This window comes from Cyclospora cayetanensis, unplaced genomic scaffold, assembly GCF_002999335.1.
Source record: "Cyclospora cayetanensis isolate NF1_C8 unplaced genomic scaffold, CcayRef3 CcayRef3_contig_3, whole genome shotgun sequence".
Lineage (NCBI taxonomy): Eukaryota > Apicomplexa > Conoidasida > Eucoccidiorida > Eimeriidae > Cyclospora > Cyclospora cayetanensis.
Window position 1 is genome coordinate 253328 of NW_020312258.1, and position 24899 is coordinate 278226.

General features: G+C 55.1%; 4 protein-coding genes across 4 annotated transcripts; all 4 read right to left on the reverse strand.

The window, feature by feature from the left end:
- Positions 1-1175: 1175 nt before the first annotated feature.
- On the reverse strand, positions 1176-8132 carry LOC34618947 (RNA cytidine acetyltransferase). Its single transcript, XM_026338761.1, has 12 exons — positions 7092-8132; positions 6565-6865; positions 6117-6376; positions 5487-5732; positions 4760-4894; positions 3789-4508; positions 3357-3536; positions 2842-3034; positions 2379-2470; positions 1985-2188; positions 1579-1645; positions 1176-1276 (listed from the first exon to the last, which is right to left on the reverse strand). The coding sequence occupies exons 1-12, from the start codon at positions 8130-8132 to the stop codon at positions 1176-1178; spliced, it is 3540 nt and encodes a 1179-aa protein (XP_026194546.1).
- A 2925-nt stretch (positions 8133-11057) lies between these two features.
- Positions 11058-12816, reverse strand: LOC34618946 (protein-L-isoaspartate O-methyltransferase). Its single transcript, XM_022732259.2, has 4 exons — positions 12715-12816; positions 12263-12416; positions 11588-11705; positions 11058-11424 (listed from the first exon to the last, which is right to left on the reverse strand). Exons 1-4 carry the CDS (start codon positions 12814-12816, stop codon positions 11058-11060), a joined length of 741 nt encoding a protein of 246 aa, XP_022590032.2.
- A 1591-nt stretch (positions 12817-14407) lies between these two features.
- LOC34618945 lies at positions 14408-17152 on the reverse strand. Its single transcript, XM_026338719.1, has 7 exons — positions 16779-17152; positions 16349-16600; positions 15999-16243; positions 15729-15851; positions 15047-15105; positions 14580-14800; positions 14408-14495 (listed from the first exon to the last, which is right to left on the reverse strand). The coding sequence occupies exons 1-7, from the start codon at positions 17150-17152 to the stop codon at positions 14408-14410; spliced, it is 1362 nt and encodes a 453-aa protein (XP_026194504.1).
- Positions 17153-19101: 1949 nt separating this feature from the next.
- LOC34618944 lies at positions 19102-23281 on the reverse strand. Its single transcript, XM_026338720.1, is given in 11 exon segments — positions 19102-19356; positions 19405-19530; positions 19655-19879; positions 19964-20044; positions 20185-20265; positions 20812-21354; positions 21607-21866; positions 22244-22457; positions 22526-22729; positions 22955-23029; positions 23162-23281. Coding segments are annotated over 11 exon segments (2184 nt in total).
- Positions 23282-24899: the final 1618 nt, after the last annotated feature.

Below are 24899 nucleotides of genomic sequence, written 5' to 3' on the forward strand. Positions count from 1 at the left end.
TCCCAGGAGAGGTAGAGACACTCGCCCCCTGAGATTCTATGAGTAGGCCAAGGATGCGTGCGGGGCAGCCAAGTCCGTCACGTCTCGTTTCTTACATGTTTCCTAGATCCAGAAAAGGCTACTGGTGCATAAAGAAAGCAAAGGAAGCGAAAAGGTTTGTGCGCAAATAGCGAATCACGAAAAGGTCCTAGCCGAGAGGGGCTTCGGGAGCACCGGCGGTTATCAATATCGCTTTTCCCATTTCACGTTGCGTTGCCGGCGCACATGCATACAGTATCACTAGTGTGCGTCACGATACAGGCATTTAAAATAAGATGTAAGCTCGCAGTTTTTGTCGCAAGTTTTAACGGGTTCATGCATTGCCTGTCATTACCCCTCTCTGGGTAGATATGGGTACACATCCCCTTGCCGAAACTTCTTTGCGTAGGGCACTGCCTGACTGGCCCCTTTCTAGGTTTATTTCCCCTTTATAGGGGGTTGGTGGTAGTGAGGCCCTTTATTCGGTCGCCCAGCGATGTGGGAGTTCCTGCCGATTTCTGCATGTGAAACCTTTCCTTCTCCCGCTGCACCCGTCGAGTATCAGTGTCAGAGAGCGCAAATGTGCTTTAAGGGTGTTTAGCAGAAGCCTAGAGGCTCCATGTGAATTTGTAGGCCTGACACTTCCGCCTGATTTTCCCTGCCTAAAGAATCATACTTCCTGTGTCCCTATTGCTCACTGCCCTCTCGGCTTCTGCCCGCTTCTCTGCCAAATCCGATACGCCAATTCTACTGAACTGCATGCAAACCAGCACTCCCCCACTTCTTCCTCAAGAAGCCCGGAGTCCATCACGTACAACCGGCTTTGGGCTGCTCGACAGCACCGGCAGGAACTCACTTGCCTGACATGCAAGACCGATATCCTCCACAACACTTGCCAAGGTAGGCAAGCGTACATGTGTGCCCCGAACACAACGAAACGTTCGGATCCGACATGAAGGGCTGCCTCACGCATGCAGTACATTTGTAACTGCTCCCATGCATGCGTATGCGTTCAAAGCCCTGCATGTAGGCCTAGGTCTAGCCTGACACATGCGCCACGCTAAGGAAAGATAGGCAAGACCTTGCAAGTGTAAGTACAGCTCGACACAGTCAGCTGTAAGCGTGAGGGAAACATTCCTCTCTTGGGCGTCTGTACACTAGAACGCCATATTCTTGAATTTCTTGCTTTTATGTGTTTTCGACTCCTTCTGATCCTCCGCGCTCGGGACTTTGCTCTCCTTACGGACAGAAATTGATCCTGCAGCAATATCAGAACGGAAAAACAGTTCCTTCCGAATGATGCCCTTGCCTTGTAGGCCTACTCCATACGCAGTACTCGCGTTTCCATGTGTGTATGGGAAACCACGGGCTGGCCACTAAATTAAAATCACACGGCTACAATTCACGGACACCCAGTGCGTCTAGCCCATATTGAATGCTATGCAACTAGACGCAACAAGCGTATGCAGATAGATTGATTTGTTGCTCAACAAAGAATATCCAGTCCAGAGGGCGATGCAAAAGGCCCTTTCCGTTTACAGAAAAGGCAGCACGCCATACCTGAGACCTCGCGGCCTCCTGTCACCCCCACGATATCCTCCTTGCTGATCTCACTCACGCTGTACTTCTGTGGAGTGCACAACGCAGGCATTGCACATTAGGAGACAATTTGTTAGCCAGTGTTCTTTTCTCCTTTCCTCTTTGTCTCTTGGCTAGCTCAGCTTATCAGCCTGCTGGTTTCGTCTTGACCCGCCTGTCGCCTCTATTCCTGCGACTACCTCTCTGAGAGCGGCCCTAGCCTGCGCCGTATACAGGCGAAACTGCTTCCCCTCCCCCGAGACGCGATATCCCCTCGCTTTTTCAAGATCACGGGAGCCAAGCGGCACTCTCGGCGGAAAAAGAATCCAGTCGAGGCGCTGCCACCAGCACGTCTCTCGGCCTCCCCCTCCCGCCTGTGTCAGCCTACCTCTAGCGCATCATGGCCAAGCGCCTCTTTGATCTTCTTAAGCTGCTGCTTCTGCTGCTTCAGAACTTTGTCCGCATCCGCCTGCTGCTCCTCTGCCAGAGGACCCTGGGCATCAACTCCTCCCACTGCTTCTCCCTGCTTTACAGCCACCCGCCTGGTGGACGCTGCGGCGAAAGCCAAAGCCTCTTCGGCTTCCAGCAAGCCCTGACAAAAAGTGCAATGCGCAGCGCGAAGGGGCCAGGGTATGCATGCCGCCATAACCCGCCAGTAGAGGCAAACAGGCGGCAGGGAGACACGGGCACTCACTGCACACTGCGAGAACGCATGCAATCGCGGCACTGCAAGCTGGCGCGGCAGCAATCTTGTGATAGGGCTGGCTGGCCAACAGTCTTACGCGTAAATGCTGATGAATTTTAACCATTGCCTTATTAAAAAGGGCCAGGATCTGGGTAATCGGCACTGAGAATTCAGCGGCAAGAGAATCCGCTGCAGAATGATGACAGTGCAGACGCATGAAGGCTTAGAGGGCTGTTGGGGAGGTGGCACTGCAGGCTTTGGCAAAGACATACAACAACAATGCTGCGGTCTCGCAGAAAATCTGGTTACATACTGCCTGCTGGTGCATGCACACACGGCTGTGGCTGATTGAGCGCTGCGCGAATGCATCCTTTGCCGCCGCTCCGCCTGTCTTTTCATTGGCCACGGCGCCTCCGTTTAGCTGGCATGTTCGGGCAGATGTTTTGATTGCGTTTCTAACGCCGTGTGTCTGGCATCTGCATGCAACATTCCCCTCGAAGCCATACAGGGAAGCCTAAAGGCTCTGCGCAAGACCCCATACTCCCACAGTGCCAACGTACGCTGCCTGCGCTGTCCTCCCATGCCTAGAAGTGCTGCCTCCTGGAGGAAGGAGAGGCGCACATCCCTCAGCCTCCCCCCAAAATAGAGAGAGCACAGCAGAGGGACCAAGTCGGTAACAAGAGATATGTCGGCAAGCTGCTGAGAGTACTTCTGCAGACGCCCCAAGTCGTGAAGTGTAAAGAATTCCATGAGCTAAGAAAACGCTCACACACACGCAGGAGACTCCCAGTAACCCCTCTAGCAAAAGGACGAAGGGCATGCCTGACTGCAGGGCTGCATCTTTGTGGAAGGGAACGCAAGCGCCTTATATATTAAGTCCATTAATAGACTCGAGTGGGTATCTGCCTCTCGGTGTCTTAAACTGCTTCTCCCAACAGCTTCGTAAAGCCATGCTCCGAGAGCCTCGCGTTGGTCACCATCCCCACGCCCTCCTCCCCCCCCTCCCCTTCCTCTGCAGGGCACCCGATGTTCTAACATCTCGACATTCGCGAAACAGCAAGCACGCTGTACTCACCGTCTTCGCGTTCAAAGGAGGCAACTTGCCCTCTTGCTGCTGTCCCTTGGCTCCTTCCGAAGCGGTGGCGAGCGCCAAAGAAATCGGCATATGGCGAAAGGGGCCCCCCGTCAGCTCAACGAATCGCCGACGAAAGTCTACAGCAAAGAGGTGTACCCACTGGCCGTCTGCCGCTTGATTCTGCGACATCCAAACAACACATTACATAAGAATCGCCTGCTTCTCGTGCTCCTCTTCCAACCTACCACCTTGCGTGCTCTCTGCACGCCTCGCTCCATCCCCGAGCGCCCTCACCGCCCCCCCTGTGTCCTCTATCTATATATGTCTCCATCTCTCTGTCTATCTATCTCTTCCCCTCTTGAAGTCTGGCACTTCCTGCGACAATCAGGAAAGCCCTACGCCCTTCCACCAGCGTCTTCAGTTGAGCCGTACTGTCTCTGCCACGGCGTCGAGCCCTCCAAAGAGGCCTCTCTTATGGCTCTCCTCGCGCCTGGTGCTGCCGTCAGCTGCAGCAGCACCAAACCCTTCCGGAGGAGCAGCTGCTGCTGGCCTCAGCATGATGCAGCTGTGTTCACCGGTCACGTCGTTCGGCTGCTGCCGTAGATACACCGGGACAAAGCCCCTACGGCTCCAGAAGCGGAGCAGCTGATCAGTAAGTCCAAACGCGGTACCGAAGTAATCCACGGAAAAAGGAGGACGACTGCGGCTGCAGGGGCACAGCAGGGGAGGCGTCACTCGGGGTTTAAACTGCTCCGAGGTGATTTCAGAAAAGGCCACTGCAGTAGCTCCCGCAGACTTAGAAGTCTTCTTGGCCTTTGCGGAGGCGCCCTTGAGCCTGCCTGCCGCCTTCCGCTCTTCTGCCGCCTCTGCATCCGTCTCCTCGTCCTCCGCCGACTCCTCCCCCTCGGACGTACCGACTTCCGCGTCAAGGTCTTCAATGTCTCCATCCACTTTGGAAACTTTCGCCTTCTTCGACTTGTCTCGCTGCTGCCTTTCCGTTTCGGACCGGCCTTGAAAGAAGGATCTGAACTCCGGAGGTTCCTGCAGAGCAAGTCCTCGCCCTTCAAAGAAATCAACCAGCTGCTGCAGCGCTGCCGAGCCAAATCCCATGCGCTGCAAACTCGGATGCACGGCAATCCTGACGATTCGGGCCTAACAGACACCGCACGCAGCTGAGAAAGCGCTGCAGTTTTCTCGAAACATCTCCCGTCCAGCCGCAGTGAGGCCGCTCCGTCTTGCTGCCGGCAAGAGAGGAGACGAGCCTCTGCTCGTCCCTGCGCTCTAGGAACCAACTGACATGTCGAGACAGCCCTCAAACTCACGCCTGCCACCTTCGCTAAGAAGACTCTATTCAGACATTGAGACGCGAGCTAACGGGGAGCTAGATCGTGAGAAGTGCACACCCCAGAGAGAATACCAACGTCTTCGTCCCCAAATGCCTGGGCAAGCGTCCATGGAAGAAGATCGCCTGCAGGCCTAAGGCCTCGTCCAAGGGCCTCTCGTATGGCCCCTCGCGACAGGGCCCCCTCTATTGCCACCTGTGAAACACCGCATCAGCGTTCCTTCGCAGTTTTGCTCTGAAGCTCCACGGCTTCCCGTTGGACCTAAGCCAGCGCAATCTCCGTACAGACCGCGAGCAGAAGAAGCCGCCTTCCCAAAAGCAGGGTGCAGAGCCTAACAAGGAGCGCGAAACTAGCCCTCTCGTCACGTTCTCCCCACCCAACTCCCCGCTCAAGGCTGGTCACCACACTCTAGCACGACACGTCTAGACTCCCCTGAGAAGGAACTGTAGGCGCGCATCATCCAGACAGACACCCCTACGCGCCGCACTTCCTTCTCGAAAGCGTGTGCAGCTGAAACGCTTGCCTGCGTGCCCTTGTTCTGCCCAAATATAAATCTGCGCCCGGCCCATTTTCTTAGAGTTCCCACTGCCCCTCTCGTCTCCCTGAGATGCGGAGACAGCTGGGCAGCACACTGCCATCTTTAAAACTGCCATCAACACACACGAGCCCCTCCGCCAGATACCGCCTCAGTCACACGACACGCGGAAGAGACAGCAAGCAACGCCTTTCCCCTCTTTACTTTGCCAGTCTCTTCCGCCGCCTCCTCCCTCGTGTGCCGCCTACCTACCTGAATGGCACAAAACACATCCGGTAAACTATCCTGCTGGTCGTCAACTGTTTGCATAAAGGCAAAGACGAGGTGTGCAGGGGCGTCCGCCAGGAGCTGCAGATCATTCGGGCTGTTCTTGTAGTGCGAAGAAACAAAGAGGCCCTGAAGACGCTGGAGAAAGGCCTCGCTCGCCGGGTGATACGAAAATAAGGCATCACGATTCACTAGGTAAAGGCTGCAGCTCTTAGGGGAAGGCAGGCCCTTCTGCAGCAACCCGCCAACACACACAGAAAACAGCTGGAGGTACTCCATGCACCGTGTGCGTGTGTGGAGTGTGTATCTGTGTGTCTCTGTGTGTATCTGTGTGTGGAGTGTGTCTCTGTGTGTATCTGTGTGCCTATGTGTGTATGTGTGTGTATGTGTGTGGAGCGTGTGTATGCGTGTGAAAGGAAAGATTTGCAGGCATCCCTGTGGAGAGCGTGGGTAAGCGTCTCAGCAGCACAGCAGTTGCGCGTGTGTGTCTGGTGACATGCACGCTGCTGGCGAAGACTGCGCCAGCGGCATTTCACAACTGCACACGGTGCGCGGAGGATTCTGCGGCAGCTGCGCACGGGCTGTTGCAGAGCCTGCTGCCTGTTGCTTGTTTACCTCTGGGTCCAACGGGGGAGCAGTCGTGGCGTCCAGACAGAGCAGGTCGTGCAGCCACTGCTCTACAGCGTCTCCGGACGCATATCGAATCGGCGTGCGCAGACTCAGCTCCTTCAGCTGGCGGGGAGGGGGGCCCCTCGCCTCCTGGCCGGGGGCCCCCTTAGACCCCCGTCGCAAGTCGCTCAACAGCTTAAGAGACAAGGAACGTCCGGTTCCCTCGTAGCCGTTGATCGTCGAGGAGAGCAACACCAGATAAGGGCCTGAAGATGAACCCCCACTCCACAGCTCCCCCCCTGCAGCGCGTGGGTGTGCTTGCCGCTCAAGTCTTTTTGCATGCAGCCCCTGGATCGCGAAACGGAGCCGCCGCCACGCATGCAAGCTGGCAGCCTCGATGGAGTCCTCGCTGCCAACCACCACACCCACGGACCCCCGAAATACCCCTTTCCACCCGCAGACTCACCGAGCAGCTTCTTCACGATCGGCAAGGGGATGCTGGCTGCCTCGTCTACAACCAGGAGCTCGGCCTGCCTAAGGGCCTCGTGCTCACTGGGGAACACGAACTGGATGCGCTGTCTGTGCTGCTTGTACACGTCCACCTTCGTGATAGCCTTCACGGTCTGCCGCTGATACAACCCCGAAGCAGCACCCCCAGACACATCAGCGGCGGCAGAAACTCGTGCAGCTGCTCCCACGACCTCTAAGGTCACCTGAAAGTCAAGCTGTTCACGCAGACCAGTTGCAACCAAACCCTGCGCGCCGAGCACACACGACCACGGAGAAGCGCCACGCATGCAGCGCAAACACTCGGGAGACGCATGGGGTTCATCTGCCTGCGAAGAGGGAGGCCAGCCGAAAAGCGGAGAAACGAGGAGCAAGGCACATGGGAAAATGCCAAAAAGAGCGAGCGAGGTGTGTAAGGCCCTGCTACCACTCCCTCCAGACCACTTCCCTTCTCGCCACTGGCACTGCCCTCACCTTCTGCACAAACTCGAAAAGCGTTTGTACGTTCTCGACCGCAGGCGCACACACAAAAATGCTGCTGACACCCAGAGACACTGCTGCCGCGATCGCCAGGCCGAGAGCCGCCGATTTCCCTCGACCCCTTCCTGCAGTGAGCGCTACTGTTTGGTAACTTCCTCCTGCATTGGCAGCGGAAGGCGTTTTCCCTGCTGGAGCCGTCTCAGCATGACTCCGGAAGCTCCTACAGCTGCACAGGCAATCCAGAAAAGCTAGGACGGCATTTGCCTGGTCCGTGGTCGCGCATAGCCTCACGAGGGCATCTAGGGGAGGCGCGTGCTGCACTTTCTCCTTGATGAGTTGCAGCTGCTGCCGCTCTTCCTGCTGCTGCATCAGGATCTCGGGATCTGGAGCAGCCCCTAGATGGGGACCTCCGTTGATCGGCAGAATGTTCAGCTCGTCATCGAGGATGAGGCAGCGACGGCACGACACTAGAGAGAGAAGAAAGCGCTCTGTGTAGCGTGGGTGTACCTCTGAGAACGCCTGCGTCTTGTATCTGGAGTGTATGTCCATTGCAAGTGCGTAGAGCTGGTTTAGCGACGCGAAAGAATGCAGCAAGAGGCAGATAAGACCCCCCCCCTGCACAGTCTCCACGGTGCGACACAGGTTATTTGGCGTCAAGGCCTCATAGTCTTGGAGAACGCACATCCCGAAAGTCTGGCCGAGGATCTGCTGCGTGTCTTTGTAGTACACGTAGCGGATATCCGTGCTCGATACGAAGAGCTCAAAAGGATCATCGACATTCGGATCGTAGACGCCCCTGCTGATCTTCTTCTGCAGTTGCTTTTGCCGCTTCTTCCTGTGAGAGGAGAACCCGAGATCCTTCTTGTAGCACCACAGGACGGATGGCTTACGAGGACACAGCTTGCAGAGGAGGTAATGGAGAGACACCACTTGTTCTCGCCCTCTATCCCCTACAAGCACCAAGAAAGCCCTTTCGCGAGCATCCACGCAACTCTCTACGAGCTGGCGCACGCGGGGATCTACCTTCTTCTTCATTCTGCAGGAAGATGGCGAAAAGGCGCCCAGATATGCACAGCACAACACACGGCAACGGATTCTGCTGGCCGCAAAGCACAACAAGGAGGCGTAGCAAGCAAAGGAGGTACAGCAAACACGAGCAATCGCACAAGAAGGCGCAGAGGGAGGAGGAAACGGGGGAAGGCGAAGGGAAGGCTAACCCCAAGCACGAATACACTCTAAGAGAGAGGGCCAGCTGGACTTAAGGCAGCCATGCGATCCAGGGGACTGATTCCCTGGTACGTAAGTGGTTGATCGACTCCTAAGCTGGCTTAGTCTATGTACAGTTTGTGCATGCAGGCTCTGACTGCTTACGTTGCGCAGTCCACGTACAGACGACAACAGAATCCCTGGGAACCGTTCAAGGATCCCTTCCCAGACCATGCCTCAAAAGGAGAGAACCCTGATATCTGAATCTCCCGCCCCCACAGCGAGGAATGAATAGAAGACAAAACAAATACAAGAAAAAAAAGAAGCAAGCCAGGCCCTTGGACTGATTCCTTCTGGAAGTTTAATGTGGGCTGAGAAAACAGACTTAGGGCATCGGGAGGGCCCTCCAAGCGGCGGGGGGGCCCCTGCGACTGGTAGACGCTGCCGGGGGGAGTGGGCAACAATTAGTGGCGTTTCAAAGGCTTATTTATTCATCATGGAGTTTTAATGCAAAATGCTAAGTTGATGGGTAGTCGCAGCTTTCCTGCAATCGAAATATGGAAGCACTGACCCCGCCTCGGCGGGCCCTCTCGCTCGTGCGAGAGGATTCTTCCGAGGGGGCTGACAAAAATCTGTCGTCCTTCTAAAGTTCTGATTGCTGCGTTAGCAATGAAGGTCGCCTCACTTACTCCCTTCAATGCGCTTTTCGCTCTAAATGCTGGAGTTTGTGTTGTGGGGAGAAACACCACTTTCAGCCAATATCTGCCTCTTTAATTTTCTCTTCATCAATTAAGAGCTGACTTTCAGGTTAACATGTTCGTATGTGTCACTGGGTCCCGCTTTGGGCTAGCAAAATATGATACAAGGAGACCACCTTGGGGGCCTGTGCGCTACATGGTGCTATGTGTGACTGCGATTTTGAAAACGTGCAGTGTTCGGAGCTGGGTGCAGCAACGCGCGCTCTAATTGCCCCTCCATTGTATTTTGTCGTACCTGTGTAGGGCGAGGCCTTCAGTGAGAAGGGAAAGAAAGCGCCTGTCGAACGGAACACCATAACAATATTTTGCCAAGTATCTCCTTTCCCGATGAAGAGGCTGAAAGCTCGATACTTGTCGCCTCAGAGAGCTACGGGTTAAGCAACACAGTACCTCTGATAAACGCACACATGCAGTACAGGCCACCCTACGGGCCAACGGAGTGTACAGACAACTCCAGGAAGTTGCAACAATTCATAGGCAGCTCTGCGGAAAACTGAACTCAGCTTTCCGCGGAGGAATGCAAGCCCTAACGAAAGATTAAGAGTATTACAGCAACTTAGGGCAGCATGCAAATAGCAGGCCTTCATGAATGCACTAAAAAAGCTTCGTGCACTCGCGCCAGCCGGTCTTCGCTCTCTCCGCGGAAGCCCTCACTGAATATTCGAGGGGTCAGAAAGCATAGCCAGGGACCGTTTCATTGGGATCACGCATGGATTCAGTGTTCAGGAACCACCTGACACGTCGTAACGGTTTCGTTTTCCAGCTGCCAATTTGTATTTCAAATGTGCCACGACCGAATCTCTAGCCCCGCTTCAACCAGCTCTGAAGGCCTCCACACGCAGGTCGTCTGGCCGCGACAAACGCTTCTATTCCACCAACGTAGAAGCTTGCTGCAGCAGCCGTTAAGAATCAGGGAGCAGACAAGCCACCTTGTGGCTAAGAAGCTCACGGTTTCACCAGATAGGTTGACCAACAGGGTCCTCCGTTCACCCCCAAAGGCACATATTCTGCTCTTTAGTTGAGAGCGGCTGAAGTTGCATGTAGTTAGACAGCGTCCCACCTGGAGAGATCCTACGTCGGCATCTCTTGCCGCGGAGATCTTAGACGCTCTGTCCCTGGTCTCATGCCTAGCAAGCCCCTCCAGACCTATCTAAACTCACAGTTGTAATCCGTACGCGGTGCTTGAAATGAAGCTATACGTGCTCTATTGCGCGGCAATTAACTAGACGTAGCAACAGCGTGACGCATGCACACCAGTTCGCCTGCCGTTGAGCTCGCTGATAAGCAGAGCGAGGTGCCGGGGAGTTTAGGCCGGTTGCCCGATGCTCCACAGCTGTGTGCGAGGGGGCGAAAGAATAAGAGATACTGACCCTTGCACAACACCCGTTCGCTCGGTAGCTCGTGAGCGGCGAGTCGGCTATAGCAGGGTGCCTGACAAGCAGGAAACTATATCAGGATCGCACACACCAGAAGGAGGCCTCCCTAAGAGTTCCCTCCTCAAAACGCTTCCACTTCACAAGATATGCGTAAGTGGCGCACACGTGTGACAGCGCCACTTGGAGCCCTTCCATGCAGAGAGTGGGAGTCTTGAGAGTCCCACGTCGATAAAGTTACGATTGCACTTGCAGTCGCCGTGGCGATAGACGTGAATGCATGCAAGTGTGCGGGTGCATACACGCAGGCATCTACAGCGATACACATACACATACACCTGAGCACCCGAAATTACGGCGGTGCCCTGCGATAGATGCGCTTGGAGAGAACCGTCTATACCCGAGACGGACAGATCCAGATTGTCTGCCAGTCGCAGGCAGGTGCCATCATCATGCGAGAGCTCCGACACACACATGCACGCCCCCCAGCATTCCAGCTCAAGTTGTACATAGACACGCAAGAGGCCTCGCTGTGTGCAGGCAGGCCACGAGGAACGCTATCTACTCGTGCAGACGGAACGACAGAGAGAGAAAAAACGACAGCAGCGCCAGCCCGTCGGTGCTCAATGCTGCTTGACGAGAGGCACATACATCACACTGGTAATGTACCGCAGGGAGACTTCTCCCGCGCTGTTTTTTTCGACACCGACAAGCGCCTGTCCTGGTTCCCAGCCACACCCATGCCCCCGAACCTCCTTCTCTCCCCGTCCCTCGATTCGTATCTTGCCTCGTCTGCACTCCACTGGTATGACCATCTGACCTCCAGGAGCCAGCTGCTCCAGCAGCGCTGCAGGCACCGCTGCTGCGGCTGCACCCACATGAATTGCGTGGTAAGGGGCCGCTGATGCAGGACCTCCTGACCAGCCGTCACCCTTCACCAACGCGAAGTTGGAGCCTTGCAGCAAGGAAGGAAACGCGCTAGCCACGTTCCTGGCAAACACACAGGGACAAACCCCACGTAAGGATCTCTTCTACTCCCCCCCTCCCCGTATCACCCCCACTCCTCAACCGATTGCGCCACACGCCCTCCCCGAATTCCACAGAGCTGCACACACAACACGCTACGGACGAGAGCGAGCTTGCAAACACGCACTTGCGAGAAAGGTCGACAAGCCCCTGAATATAATCAATTCCTACGGCAGTGCCGCCTCCAGCCTTGTCCGCCCCTACCATGAGGGCCATGCATACTGTCAAGTATCCAGTTCCTGAACCTGAACAGCAATCCTCGCCAAGCATTTGCACATGCTAGAAGACGCTCTACAGCCCTAAGGACATACAGAGACGTACTAAAAAGGTGCCCTCAATACTTTACCGCTAAGCCACACAGAGCCACCATACTTACCCCTCCCATGTATATGTACATACATATGTATATATATACAGAGCTATCCATTAAGCGATGATGAGACTTTTAAAAAGTGCAGGTCCTCTGCTTATAAGGCACGCTCTTGAAGCCCGCTTTGACCAATCGCCTTTGATACGGCAACACTTCTGACAGCTGCCTCGTTTCCTTCTCGGTCTCCCTGTCTTGGTAGATCAGCAGAGGCATGTACATATAGGGGGGTACGACGATGACGCATGCATTACATATGCACTCAAGGGTGCATGCGCAGACGACTTTTATGCACAGCCCCTGCATGCCAACACGGAATTCCAGCTGTATCTACGTCGAGAAGCTAGCGCCAGGCCCTCTGAGCAGCAGGCTACAGCAGGAGTATTTAGGCACCTTCACAACATTGCAGGCTCCCAGTCCCCTCCAGCTGCTTACCAACATCGAGTGCTCTGTTTCCAGGGACCAGTTGATCCTTGAGCTCTTCCAGAGCCATCGCATGCATGTGCGGTGCAGAAATTGTTGCATCGTAGCCGATTGGCTGCGGCGAGTCCATGTAGGGGGCCATACTCACGAAAGAGCCACGATCAACCTTCAAACAAGAGACACATATTGCGTTTTGAGAGATAACTTTGGGGGTGTTTGCGGTCGAGGGTTCGCAGGGCAAGTAGGGGAGAAAGAAAGCAACTGGAAAGAGTCAACTGCGATCCATGTCGAATCACCGTACGCGGCGGGTGTCAGTGCCGCTGAAATTCCTCTTTTGGCAACTAGCTATCGTGCTGGCAAGGTCATGTATCACAAGGGAGGGAATTAATCTCGCGGAAACCTTTACACTTTTCCTTCCAGTTTGTGTGTGCTGTGGTGTGCACGTACACCAGGAGAGAGCGCACCTTGAGCATCGTCTCGAATACTCTTTGATCACTAAACACTCCGTTTCTCCTAAGGTTGGACACCAGCTCTTCATTTGAACCCCCGTGACTTCGCCAGGCCATTGTCTTCTGCGTTAGGGGGAGAAGCCCCTGAGATCCGGAGAAATCTGAGGAACCTTCCGACGCCGCAAGGCTCCGCGACGAAAATGACAAGGAAAGCGGGAGTTCTCTCCAGCTGCGCTGGTTGATGAACGGGTTCCTCGATACAGGCGATGGAATCGAGGCTTTGCTGTTGAGCGGAGGGGCCGTACTGGCCGGTGTGGTGACCTCCCTAGAAAGCAAGCGCGAGGCTTTAGGATAGTGAGCGAGTCTGTGAAACGAAGGGAGTAAATGCGTGGATGATGCAGAGCGCGCGCCGAAAACTGCTGAGACAGCAGCCGCCACAATGAATGTTGTCCATACACCTGGAGTGGTGCAATCGCGGGCCATTACGATTACGCAAAGGCACAAGACCAACGGTGGCTGCTCAATCAAAATCTTCGCACTTAATTGCGTATTTAGGCAAATTTGCATGTAACACAAAGGAGCCAGCTAACACACGAACAAAGATCTCCCTGACCCCTCTGAGATACCCTGAATCACACGCGCTCACTCCCCCGGTCGTTGGGCAGGGCCACCTGCCGGCACACGAAGCCCTTCACACCAAAAAGATTTGATTGAGCACGAGAAAATGCTGCAGGAAATTTACCTGGATTCACACTACGGTTAGTGTACAGACAAGACAAAGAAGCACGCCACCGGTACCACTCCCTCACGCTCACCCACTAGCACGACGAGCCTCAGAGAGCCACCGACTAAACGGCAACATACGTGTAACTGCAAAAGATCTGAGCAGCGATAGCCAAAGCAGTGCCAACAATCATGGCAGCAACAATGCTGAGGCAGCAAGTGTTCAAACACAATGTTCAGCGACATACCTGATCTAGTTCGGTCAGATGAACGGTTTGCTTTTGCCTTTCTATGAACGGGGGGACATGAAGCTCTCTGCTCAGGCCGCAGGCACATCAATAGAGTATCTAAATGTTGAAGGCTGATTTCTTTCGCAGTGTGTTAACGAGTAGACAACGTGGCACACAGTAAACTGCACCACACGACAGCAGTCAACCTTGGGGTGCCTATCGGTAGATGATGCTTGTTCACCTTGGAAACAAGGTGAACAAGCGCACCGTGCAACCCTGCTGGGCAGATGGCTAGCCGATGTAGCGAGCTAAGGCACACTGAAGCGCTTTCTATACTGCATTGCGTTGGTGTAAGTAGAAATTCGCCAAGAATTGACTATTTGGCGGTGTGTCTCTTCGCGCGTCCAATTTGCTGTAGAGTAGAATCAGCTCCGTACACCAACGCGCAAGTGGTGTGTGTGTGTGTGTCTGTGTGAGCTAGACGCTGTAGACAACAATTTGTGTATGCTGGGGAAGAGTAAAGCAACGGCCGCCCGCGCCGTCCCTCTCCCCGAATGCAGAAAACTGAGGGGCGTCGATAGTACAAGGTGGGGTTCATTTGAGGAACACTCAGTAGCTTTTTATGAAGTCTACTAAGTCTGGAGTTCATTGTTTGCCAAAGGAGACTTTGGATGGGGCGTCATAGCTGAAAAGTTGGAAAAAGCTGGCAGGCAGCCAGCTCGCTAGCCGAAATGAGACTAATATCTGACTGATTGTCAGAGCAAATCCCGTAGAAGAAGAATGAGGGGCAGTCGCAACAAGGATGTGGTGGTGGTCGACGCCTTTTCTGGCGTGTTGTAGCACCTGAAGGCCAAGAAAACGCCCATCCAGCAAATATCAAAAGACTGCACACCGTGTTCGCCTCACGCCGTATATACCCTAACTTACACTCGAGCAAAATCGTCAAATGTGAGCGCAAGGCCAGCATGGCAAAAGGCGCTCGTCCAGGGCTCCTCCTGCACGTCAACGAATAGCTCCTTCTTCGCGCATTCTGCTGCTGCTACTGCTGTTGCTGTTGGCAGCGTCTTCCCGCACTCTGGAGAAACGCCTAGGAACGGGTACTTGCCCTTAAACATCTCCACGGCACTCGCAATAGCCAAATCATCGACCTGCATCCCAAACAGGCTAGGGGGCAGGCTATGCTGGAGAGAGAGAGGCAAGGGCCACCAGCCATTTGAGACTCAGCATGTTGGCGCATGCGTGATGCACATGCGCCTACCCCAATGCCTATATGTGCATGTGTGCAGCATGATACAACAACATGTGTAAGTGCCCTGCCGTCACAGCGAATAGCCAAACCTGACGTGGCCAGGAGCCAGTTGCCGCGACCAAAGCACAGACTCAGAAGAGCTTACGGTGCGGAAAGGTATTTGCGCGCGGCGGAACTTGTCAAGTATGAAGGGAGTCAACAACACTGTACAACACACATGGCATCCTATACCCGCAGTCTAAGTCGTATTGACTGACGCCCTTGCTGCCTCGTGCCGTACTGTCGTGTAGGCCACGGGAGTCTAGAGGGTGGGTGTATTAAGAGCTTAGAGACTAAAATTGCACTTCGGTGGAGATGATGGAAGACGGCAGCCACCACGAAGAAGTGCAAAGACCCGCTTTCTTCTCTGTCGAAGAGAGCGAAGATCGCTGAGACGCACAAAACTGATTGTGTGTGTACGTGTGTCTGTGTGTGTATGCGTGTGTGTATGTATGTATGTGTGTATGTGTGTGTATGTATGTCTGTGTGCGTGTGTTTCACAATGCCATCATATTGAAGCCTTAAGGCCTCCTACAGTGGTTGCCATGTTCTGTGCGGAGAGCGAATGGCGGAGACAGCACGGTTTAATTTGCCAAACGCCACCCAGTAGCATCTTCTTTGAAGCCCTTGCTCTCACACTGCCTTTGAGGCCTCTCTCTTGCCCCCGCTATCTGCCATCGCTGCTCCCGAGTCCAAACTCTCAACCTCTCGCGTTTCACTGCTAGTATACATCTATCTGTGTGCCTTGTGCATCGCTCCTCAATGCACAATAAATCCGCCTATTCTACCTCTGATCCGCTCATCCCCCTCCACGCTACAGAAGTTGCACAGCGTCAAAAGCAACTCGAAGATATCCGCGAAACCGCCATGTGTGCCTTGCACTGCAGCAAAGGCCTCTGCATCACAAAAAGCTACAGACGTACAGCTCACGCACTAGGGGATCACGCTTCGTGACACGTTCGCAGCTTTTCAGCTAACGCTGCCCGCTGCCAGCAGAAAAAGGCACGATACAGCACACGTTTCCAGCTTCAACTTCATGCGCATCGGCTTGCACGTACTCTCAAGCGCCTTTCTGGCGTTGCTTCTGCTCTGAAGCTCGCCGGGATCTGCAGCAGATCCATCCTGCATCTGCCCTAGCACTAAGGGTTCTAACGCGCTATAAAAATCATGCCAGTCAACGTAGAGAGCTGCAGACTTCGCCAGCAAGGCTCTTACAGCTGCGCAATCACGCAGGTTCCAACAGCATAATCCTTGGCCACTGCACGCGCCAAGTCTCAGGTGAACGTCAATCTCCGCATTACATCTCTCGTCCGATATATATATATATACATATATATATATATATATATATTCCGCTCAGGTTGCCTACGGTCTGGTGATTGTCTTACCGCATGAGAGTGGCACACGCTTCAGAAGGCTGTCCGTGTTTGTATTTGCTTGCTCTGGAGGCTTCGTACTAAGGGCTGGTAGAAGGGGGGGGAGGGTATCGCTAAAGGAAATTCGGTTGGCGAGCACTGGCCTTTGAAACTTCACGTAGGTGAGTCGCCGAGGGGCTGTAAGCGAAAGGCCTCGTTTTAAGGCCATCTGCCGCTCCAAGCGGCAAGCAGCCTCTGCTCGCTGCTCCAGCTCGCGCGAAGACATGACAGACTCGAGCGACTTTCTGCAGTGTACAGTCGGTACAAAGACTCTTCGAAGCGGGTGTGCAACGCCCCGATACCAAGCATCTGAAAGCTTGTACTCGAGAAAAGAGAACCTGCCATGCAGTAAAAGTCACGACTTACCTGGCGTTGTTGTAGCTTGCATACAGCGAAAGTCGGGAATAGACACGGACGGCTTACCGGTTATTGTAGCTGTCCACCAGCCCTCCAAGAGAGTCTTCCTGCTGTAAAAGATCGCTTAGCGTGGCAACACTCTCGCGCGCCACCACGAGGCTTCCACCTGCAAGATTTCTCTGAACATTATTAGAAAAAGGCCTCTTTTGGCCCTGTCCAAGAGGCCTAAGGGGCTTGAACGAGGCGCTTAAGTTTCCTATGAGCACGGATGCGGGAGCAATGCAGGGGCCTAGAGGTGCACCTGGTAGAGTTGGAAGCAAGGCGTGCCTGGTTGTTGCTGCTGCTAACGCGGTTGGTGCTGCTTTCAACGCCGTTGCTGAATACGCTGCCGCAGAGGTGGTTGTAGCCGCTAGGTGTCTCGCCACGGAGTGGAGGAGCATTGCCAATTCCGAAGCTCAGCTGATATAGAGAGGCCTAGAGCACTTTATGGCACCACCCACAGGTTAGGCTTTTCCTACAAGCCCTTGGGACTCCTCACGCTGTCGGTACTTTGGCTAGCGATTTGGCGTGCCTCGAGAAAATCACAGCCCCTCAGAGTGCAGTGTCTCTTGCTTCCAGGAACCTCTATGCACTTCCGCTTAGGACGCTCACGTCTGCATCAATTCCAGTTCGTGCACTTGTGAGCGTTCGGAAAGCAGTTCATGGGTAGGTAGAGCCGTCCGTGAACTCCCTCCCTGATGAGATCACTTGCCAGTGTGCGCTTGTGCACGATATGAAGGGTACATGCAGCTAAGAAGGCAGAAACGAAAAGGAACATAGCAGTGTGTAATTGTCAATGCAAATTAATGAAAACGTGCGGAGTTTGCCACTTTCGGCAGCAGTAGCCGTGCCGGTCAGGGGCCCTCTATCGCTGAGTTGGACTACGGGCGCAGCTCTTCCTCCAGCACAAAGCTTCCTTTCACGCATGAACGCATATGTGCTACAAAATATAGGGAGTCAGAAAAATCATGATTTCATTGATTGAATGCCGTTGAGCAGCGCTTTCGGAAGAAAAAAGCACAGACTCGACTCGCGCGGTGTACGGACACTCGTGGCGACGGCTGAACTTCCTCATTACAAAAGCCAATGCTGCTTAGTAGTCCCCAGCTCTCAATTAGTTTCACCTTTTTCTAAAACATGTAAAGCAGTAACTTCTGCCTTAAGCGCGCGATCGCTTGGAGGGTGATTTAACTTCCTGAGTGTACGCAGGGCGTTCGGTAAAAGTGTTATAGGGATGACAGTTCAGGCATTGAAAGTAAATCAGAAAACGCGCTGCACGTACATCCTGAGGGCGGAGCGGGAGACACAGCGAATATTGCGTGCAAGCGACCTCCCGACGCGTCCCATTAATATTATGGATTGTGTGTTGACACGGTTGACGTAACAATCGGTAATCCGCTTAGACAGCTAGCAATAAATGACTCTACAGCATATTCAGCTGTAGCACAGGAGCTGCGCATGCGTCAGCTGCGTGCACACCCTATCGTTCGTGCTGACAGATTTTGATAAGCACAGAGAAAACATGTTTAGGGCCCCCCGCTAAGCTCCTGACAACGAATTCCTTCCCAGTCAGTAGCATTCTGATACGTACATCCTGGCTATCCTTGCTTCCCCTACACAAGAAACCGCCCGCGCTTACACAATCGAGTAGAGCACGCCCTATGAAAGCGCCTCGACCTTACTGTTGGTTTCTAAAGGGACTTGGAATCGAATCTCTCATCACGGAGCCGCTCAAATGCCAGTTAGTTAAGTTTGCACATTTTGGTGATTCTCGGCCCTTGCTGGACCTCAAGGGGCTTTGCCCTAGACTCGCACTCTACATACGGAGAGAGTGCGATGGGGGGGCTTGCGGGCGGCCGCTGTTTCTGAGGAGCTGAAGACGTGTATACGATATTCAGCACATCGTACGCGCAAAGTGGCGCATCGTATCGTTCTTGGAGGTCCCCGCCATCCCCCAGCTTTGGAGAATCGCGAACACCCAGAGTGAGCATTCAAAAGTCCTTAACTGTACCAACCTTATGGGATACCTATCCCCTGGCCTCTCATGCCGCCCCAACGCAACAAGCTACAGGCTCCTTAGAAAGCGTCCCTGTAGATGTCTTCTATGCGCAAGTTGCTCAGTAGCCTTAGTTGTTACCGACATTCGCATGCATGTGGTGGTAGCTAACTGCCCCAAGACCGCTATTGCCCCCTCTCACTCCCGCGTTCCTCTTACTCCAATTTGTCGAAATAACATTGACTGCTGCCTCCTCTAGCCATCCGGCGCTGAAGGAATAAAGTGCCTCGAAGCTGCCTGATACCCTACTCAGATAGGCAAGCTGCTGCCCTCAGGGAGCTCTGCCTGCGAATTCTAGTGGCATCCTTCCATGAGGACAGTCTGGCGTGCCCTGCATATGGCCTCTATCCGCACATGCCGTGGGGGCCCCTCCCACAGACGGTGGGGGAGTAAGACAATCTTCCAACCCCCCCACTGCAAGGATCTAAGGGCCGCTGCAGTGTCTTGGTGCAGCGCACACATGCCCCCAACCCACAAGAGGCCGCTGCTGTCTCTTTCTACACTGAGCTTGTGCATTTCTGAAGTGCACGAGAGGGGCAGGGTGTCAGCCTCTAGAATGCCCCTTCCAGCTTCCTCCCTGATTCCTTCGAATTCTACGTCAGTGTCTGGCTCGCCTTGCCTCTCTGAACTGTGCAAAGAGGAGGGCGGCAGGTAGCAGTATGCCGTGTTGCGCGCTGGCTCGACTGCGGCTGCGGAGACAGCGGGAGTAAGAGTGGAACCGACCTGAAACGAGTCTCAATCGCAGCAAGGCCACACGTACAGACGGTCGCATCATTAAGGAGGTACTTGCATGCATTCCGCTCTCCCGGAGTCATGCTCTCCTCTTTCTGTGCGCTGTCTCTCATACACTGCACGCCGTCGACTCCACAGGCTGCACACTCACGAGGAAGTCTGCTCCCTGCTCCATCAATGCCGCAAACAGCTCGCGTTCAGCCACTGCCCCTCTGAGCTGGAGGACAGGGGGCCCCCCCAAAGGTGGACTGCAGGAGCCTTCAGCTTCAATCCGGGAGGGGCCTACCCCAGCAGAGGGTAGAGGTATGGAAAACATCCTCTCGCAGTAACTGCTAACAACCTAGGCGGATCGACGCACATACACGGACGTATACACACACGTAAATGTACACACATACATATGGATATGTATACATTTCCATGCCTCGGAGGCAAAAGCGGCAGCAGTCTCAGTGGAGCCCCTGGCGAAAGCAGCAGCAGCGGCGTGCTCAGCAAAGGTCGTACACTGTGCTGTAAAGCCTCAGAGACGTTCCGCGGAGGCGGCACTTGCTGCTGCTGTAGCTGCTGCACCAGCTCCTGCGCAATGGCCTTAAGAATCGCGTCCTGAAGATATGCCGCTTCGGCCGTTGCAGTTGCCGTTGCTGCGGCTGCTTCTTCTTCTACACACCGAAAGAAAGGCGAGCAAGGGAATGCTTCTGGCAGAGGTGCAAGCAGCGGAGAGACGCCCTGCATGCATCAAGCAGAACAGGCGTCTGCGCTGAGCGGCTACGCGTGTGTGCAAGCAAAGGCACCAAAATGAGGCACGCGGGGGCTTGCGCATCCGGTTCAAGGATTCTACCGAATTGGGAGAGGCAAGAAAGAGAAGGACCGGCTGTCACCGACCACAGCGTAGACAATGGCAAGGAGCTGGCGCAGCGAGAAGTTCGGGGGATGGTGCTGCTGTGTCTGCGAGGAGGGCTGCAGCTTTTTGAGTACTTCAAGCAGCGTCTCTGCGTTGGCGGAACGGCGCCAGAGATCTGCAGAGGTGGACAGGAGAGGGCTTGCGGCTGTCGCTGGCGTTGCTGCTTTTCCTGCAAGCGCTGCCGCTGCTACGGTCTCACTGGCAGCAGCGTGCAGCAGGGCGTTGCGCATTTCCAGAAGCTTTTCAAGGAGAGCCTCGAGAGAGACTTCTGGATCGGTGGCTGCCCTGGAGGAAGTGCCAAGTGCACGATCAGGGGGAGCCCAAGCAGCAGCAGCGGGAGCAGCAGCGTCTGTTGCTGCTGGTGAGCTTGCAGCTGCTTCTTCTCCTTCCACCCCCCCGAAGACGAGAGCACCGACTGGCGCCTTTCCCCAGTAAATCCCCCGAGAGACTGCGGAGTGCTGCTGAGCCTTGAGGAAATCCTTAAGCGATTGCGGGCAGACTTGCTGCTGCTTCTCTTGCAGCACATATATCATTTGGAGAGCTTGCCGCACAGCAGTCAGAGGAGCTGCCAGTCCGCCGTCCCCTGTGGCAGTCGCTGTTGTTGCTTCGGCAGCAGCGAATGCGTGCAGCAGAGTGCAGCAGCTGGCGGGGTGCACTGCTGGGGGTTGAGGTGTGGGCTCTGCTGCCGGGGCAGGAGGGAGTCTTCTCCTCCCCCCGCGCTGCCGCCGGTGCCACTCGTGCAGCAACTGCAAGGCAACGGAGCCAGTAAGGTCCAAGACACGACCAGCCGCAAGCATCCAGAAAGTCAGAGGGACGGGGAGCTTCTGCGCCGCCTGAAGATAGAGGGCCCCTAGCAGCCGAGCCAGGCATGGAAGCTCGAGGCGGTGGGGAGAAGATCGCAGCAGGAGAAGGCGCTGCGGCAAGTGAGAGCACCACGCGATCAAACCGGAGAGGCAGCAGCACTCAGTGAGCTGTGCAGCGTGCCTAGACCACCGCTCTCGTAACAGTGACGCTAACAGAGGTACCAACTGCACCCCCATTCGTTCCCGCTATCTGTAGAGCCCTTCTCGCAGCAGCAGAAGCAGCGACTTTTCCTCAGAATGGCTTCCACAGCGGCTCTCAAGGCGCAGTGCTAACAGGGGAAATGCAGCGACCTCGCCACGCACCAGAGTCTCCGGCGGGATTCCCAGTTTGAGAACTGCCGCTGCAGTCAAGAGGTCGGCGGCAGCAGAGGCAGGCAGCGCAGCAACTTCCTTGTGTAGCTGCTCCCGCGTCTGCTGGAGGTACTGCTGCTGCTGAGCCTGCTGGTGCAGATCGTCTGCGGATGCATGCAGTCGCATGGCAACTCCACAGCGGAGGGCATGCGGCACGCGCTGCAGGCGGAAACACGCCATGACCAGCAACGCGATGTCTCCGAGAGAAGCTCCTGCAGCAGCAGCAGCAGGTGCAGTCGAAAAGAGAGACCGCAGTGTAGAGACACTTGATGAGGGCCCTCAAGTAAGTACAGTAACCGATGCCGCGCACATGCCTCGATGGTGCTTGGTTGCTATAGCGCTTCTCCGATCGCCCCGCCCCCCCCCCACATACCCACTCCACCCCACAACCCCCCCTTCCCACTCAACACCCCCTCAAAGAAAAACATCTTGCTGCTCGTGTAAAGAAGTAACAGCCACTTGCACTCCCTGGCGTCTTTGGAAATCCGAAAACCTCCAAAAAGGCAAACGCAGAAAAAATCGAAGCGTATGGCGGCACCGCAACAGCAGCGAGCGAGAGACGCGAAAAAGCATGGGGCCTACTACTCACTGGTCGTGACAGACTGTGCATGCGCAGCGATTTGCTGCAGTGTCTTCGGCAGCGCTATACCCATGTCTGCTGCGGCAGCGACGAGAGTGCCCACATCTCCGGGATGCCACAGGCTGAAAGCCTCGGCACATCGCTTGTCGAGTGCCTCTGCAGACACAAATGCACGACAAAGGCGGCGTTTCAGCCACGCAGCAGCTCAAGCCGCTGCTGCTGCCTCCTGTGCTGCCATGGAGACAGCACTTTTGGACGGCGTTTTTAGCCCTTCTTCACGCGCTTGTACACCGCAAACGAAGGCTTACCGAAGGCCTGATGATCGCCAATGCCAGCAGCTGCCAGCGCCTTGGCGCAAGCAACAAAGTCTTGAGGGGCTGCTGCAGCAGCCGAGCTCCCCCCCCGCAGCGCAAGCACAACTGCGGCGAGCATGCGGCTATCGCTTTGCGTTGTTTGTAAGACTTCCAAGATCCCTCGCAGAGGCAAGGATGACACCTGCAGTGATGCCAAAGACAGATGCACACCATCCCAAGAAAGCCCCCATGTAACGACGCTCAAGAGAAAAGACGCCTATCCATATACATATACATATAGGGGGCCGACTCCGTGAAAAGGCAGCCACTGAGCAAGAGCAGAGACACCCACGCATGCAGGAAAGAAAACGCTTGAGTCGCTGAGGCTTAACGGGCCCCTGTGAAGGCGCACGAGTCAAAAATATACCTGATACGCCACACGCGGCATAAGTTCGGCTAGCGCTGCCTGCTCAGCGGCGGCTTCCTCCGCTGCTGCACTGCTGCTCGTGCAGCAAGCAGACATTGAAAGCTGCTGCTGCTGCTGCTGCTGCTGCTGCTGCTGCTGCAGCTGCTGCTGCTGCTCCGCGCAAATGCCGCCAGCAGCTTCTAGGCTCCGCTGTAAGGACGACGCTGCTTCATGTGGGGTAGCTGTCGCCGTCGCGGGGAAGCGAGCGGCTGCTGTTTCCACTGCTGCACGCCGCATGCGTCTGGCTCCTATGAGCCGGCAAAAGCGCAGTAAGTCCTTCCCGTCCATCTCTTCACCTCCTGCATGCACAGCGACCAAATCGTCGCACTTGCCACACCTGAGCAAAGAAAGGGGCCCCTCCTTCTTCTTAGAGACTCTCCAGGAGTGCTGGCAGCCACACCCTCAGATTTGCGAGGTCGACTGCGTCTACCTGCCTACCCCCTCTTCTTCCTTTGCCCAAAGACACAACTTACGCTTCGCTACAGCCAAGAGGGCGTTGCTGTACGCGGGGGAGCTCCACTCCCTCGAAAGCAGAAGGTGGACTGCAGCACAGCCAACACAGCACCCAGCCACGTCGTAGCAGCATGCATACACACACACACACATACAAACACACATACACACACATACAAACACACACACATACAAACACACATACAAACACACATACAAACACATACAAACACACATACAACCACACACACAGCTAGAGAGAGAAAGACCCCCTCGTGGCACTGCTGCTTCTGAAAATAGTGATTATGAAAGCTGCCACTCATCATCTGTTGAGGCGCTGCGGCGGGGTGGCCTCTTTCTTGCCTTGTTGCTTGATGGGGAGATCTTGGGGAAGAACGAAGGCTGGAGGGACGGTCAGCCGCGAGGGCAGCACATCCCCCCCAGAACGCATGCGTGTATTTAGCGGCGCGCTTTTGCATGCGTGCAAGCACCTGGTGGCAACAGCCAAAGAAGGAGGCTTTCTGCTTTCTGGGGGAGGCCTTTGCAGGGAATACCTTCTTCTTCTTGAAATTCCGGAGATCGGCGGCGGAGAAGAGGCGGCAGCAACGCGCGCAACAGCCACGCGCAAGCACACTTGGCAGGAAGTGCATGCGAGGCACTCTGCTGCTGACGATACAGCGGGCAAGGGGACTGCCGTCTGGAGGCGTGTGCGCAGTCGAATTACCAGCGGCGTGGAGCCGACGGCAAAGGCACAGCTAGCCCGCCTTGGCTGGATTCGCATTCCTCCGAAAGCCATCATTTCAAAGAAGGCGAGGAAGGGGGGCGGGAGGAGCATCGACACGCTTCTCCTTGGGTGGTGCAGCAGCTACTCTCGCCTTCTCCCTTCCTTTCCGGCCCTCCTTGGTTCAAGAAGAGCCACAGCAGCGCACAATGGACGGGGGGGAAGCTCTAGCTTCAAAAAGCCCGCCTGCCGAGTTTGCAGGGTGGAAACGGCTATGCGCCAAGGGTCGACAAGGGGCCCCATGGGGCCCCCCAGACCTGCACCTGCCTCCGGTGGAGGGAAGGATAATAACAGAGATCAAGTCGAAAAGGGTCAATTACATGCAAAAAAGTAGGTATTGCTTCTTTGATAGATAGATATATAGCGCTCGAGAGAAAAAACGCGTCGAGAGCCTCTGAAGCTCTCGACGCGTCGGGAACGAATGGGGCCCCCCCCCCCCCCAAGACTTCGGCGCATTGAACACCTGGCGAGGAAAGCTGTTGAACGGAGATGCTTCTAAGGACAATAAATACTTTGGGTCGACGAACAAATGTTTTTTTGCTTTGTGTTCTCGCTGGATTGGCGAGTACACGCATTTGTGTAAGAAGCAGCTCTTAGGGGCAGCAACGACCGCAGGAACCCCCCGCTCATTCGCCGCCTTCCCCCTTTCCCACTGAATAACACTGCGAACGT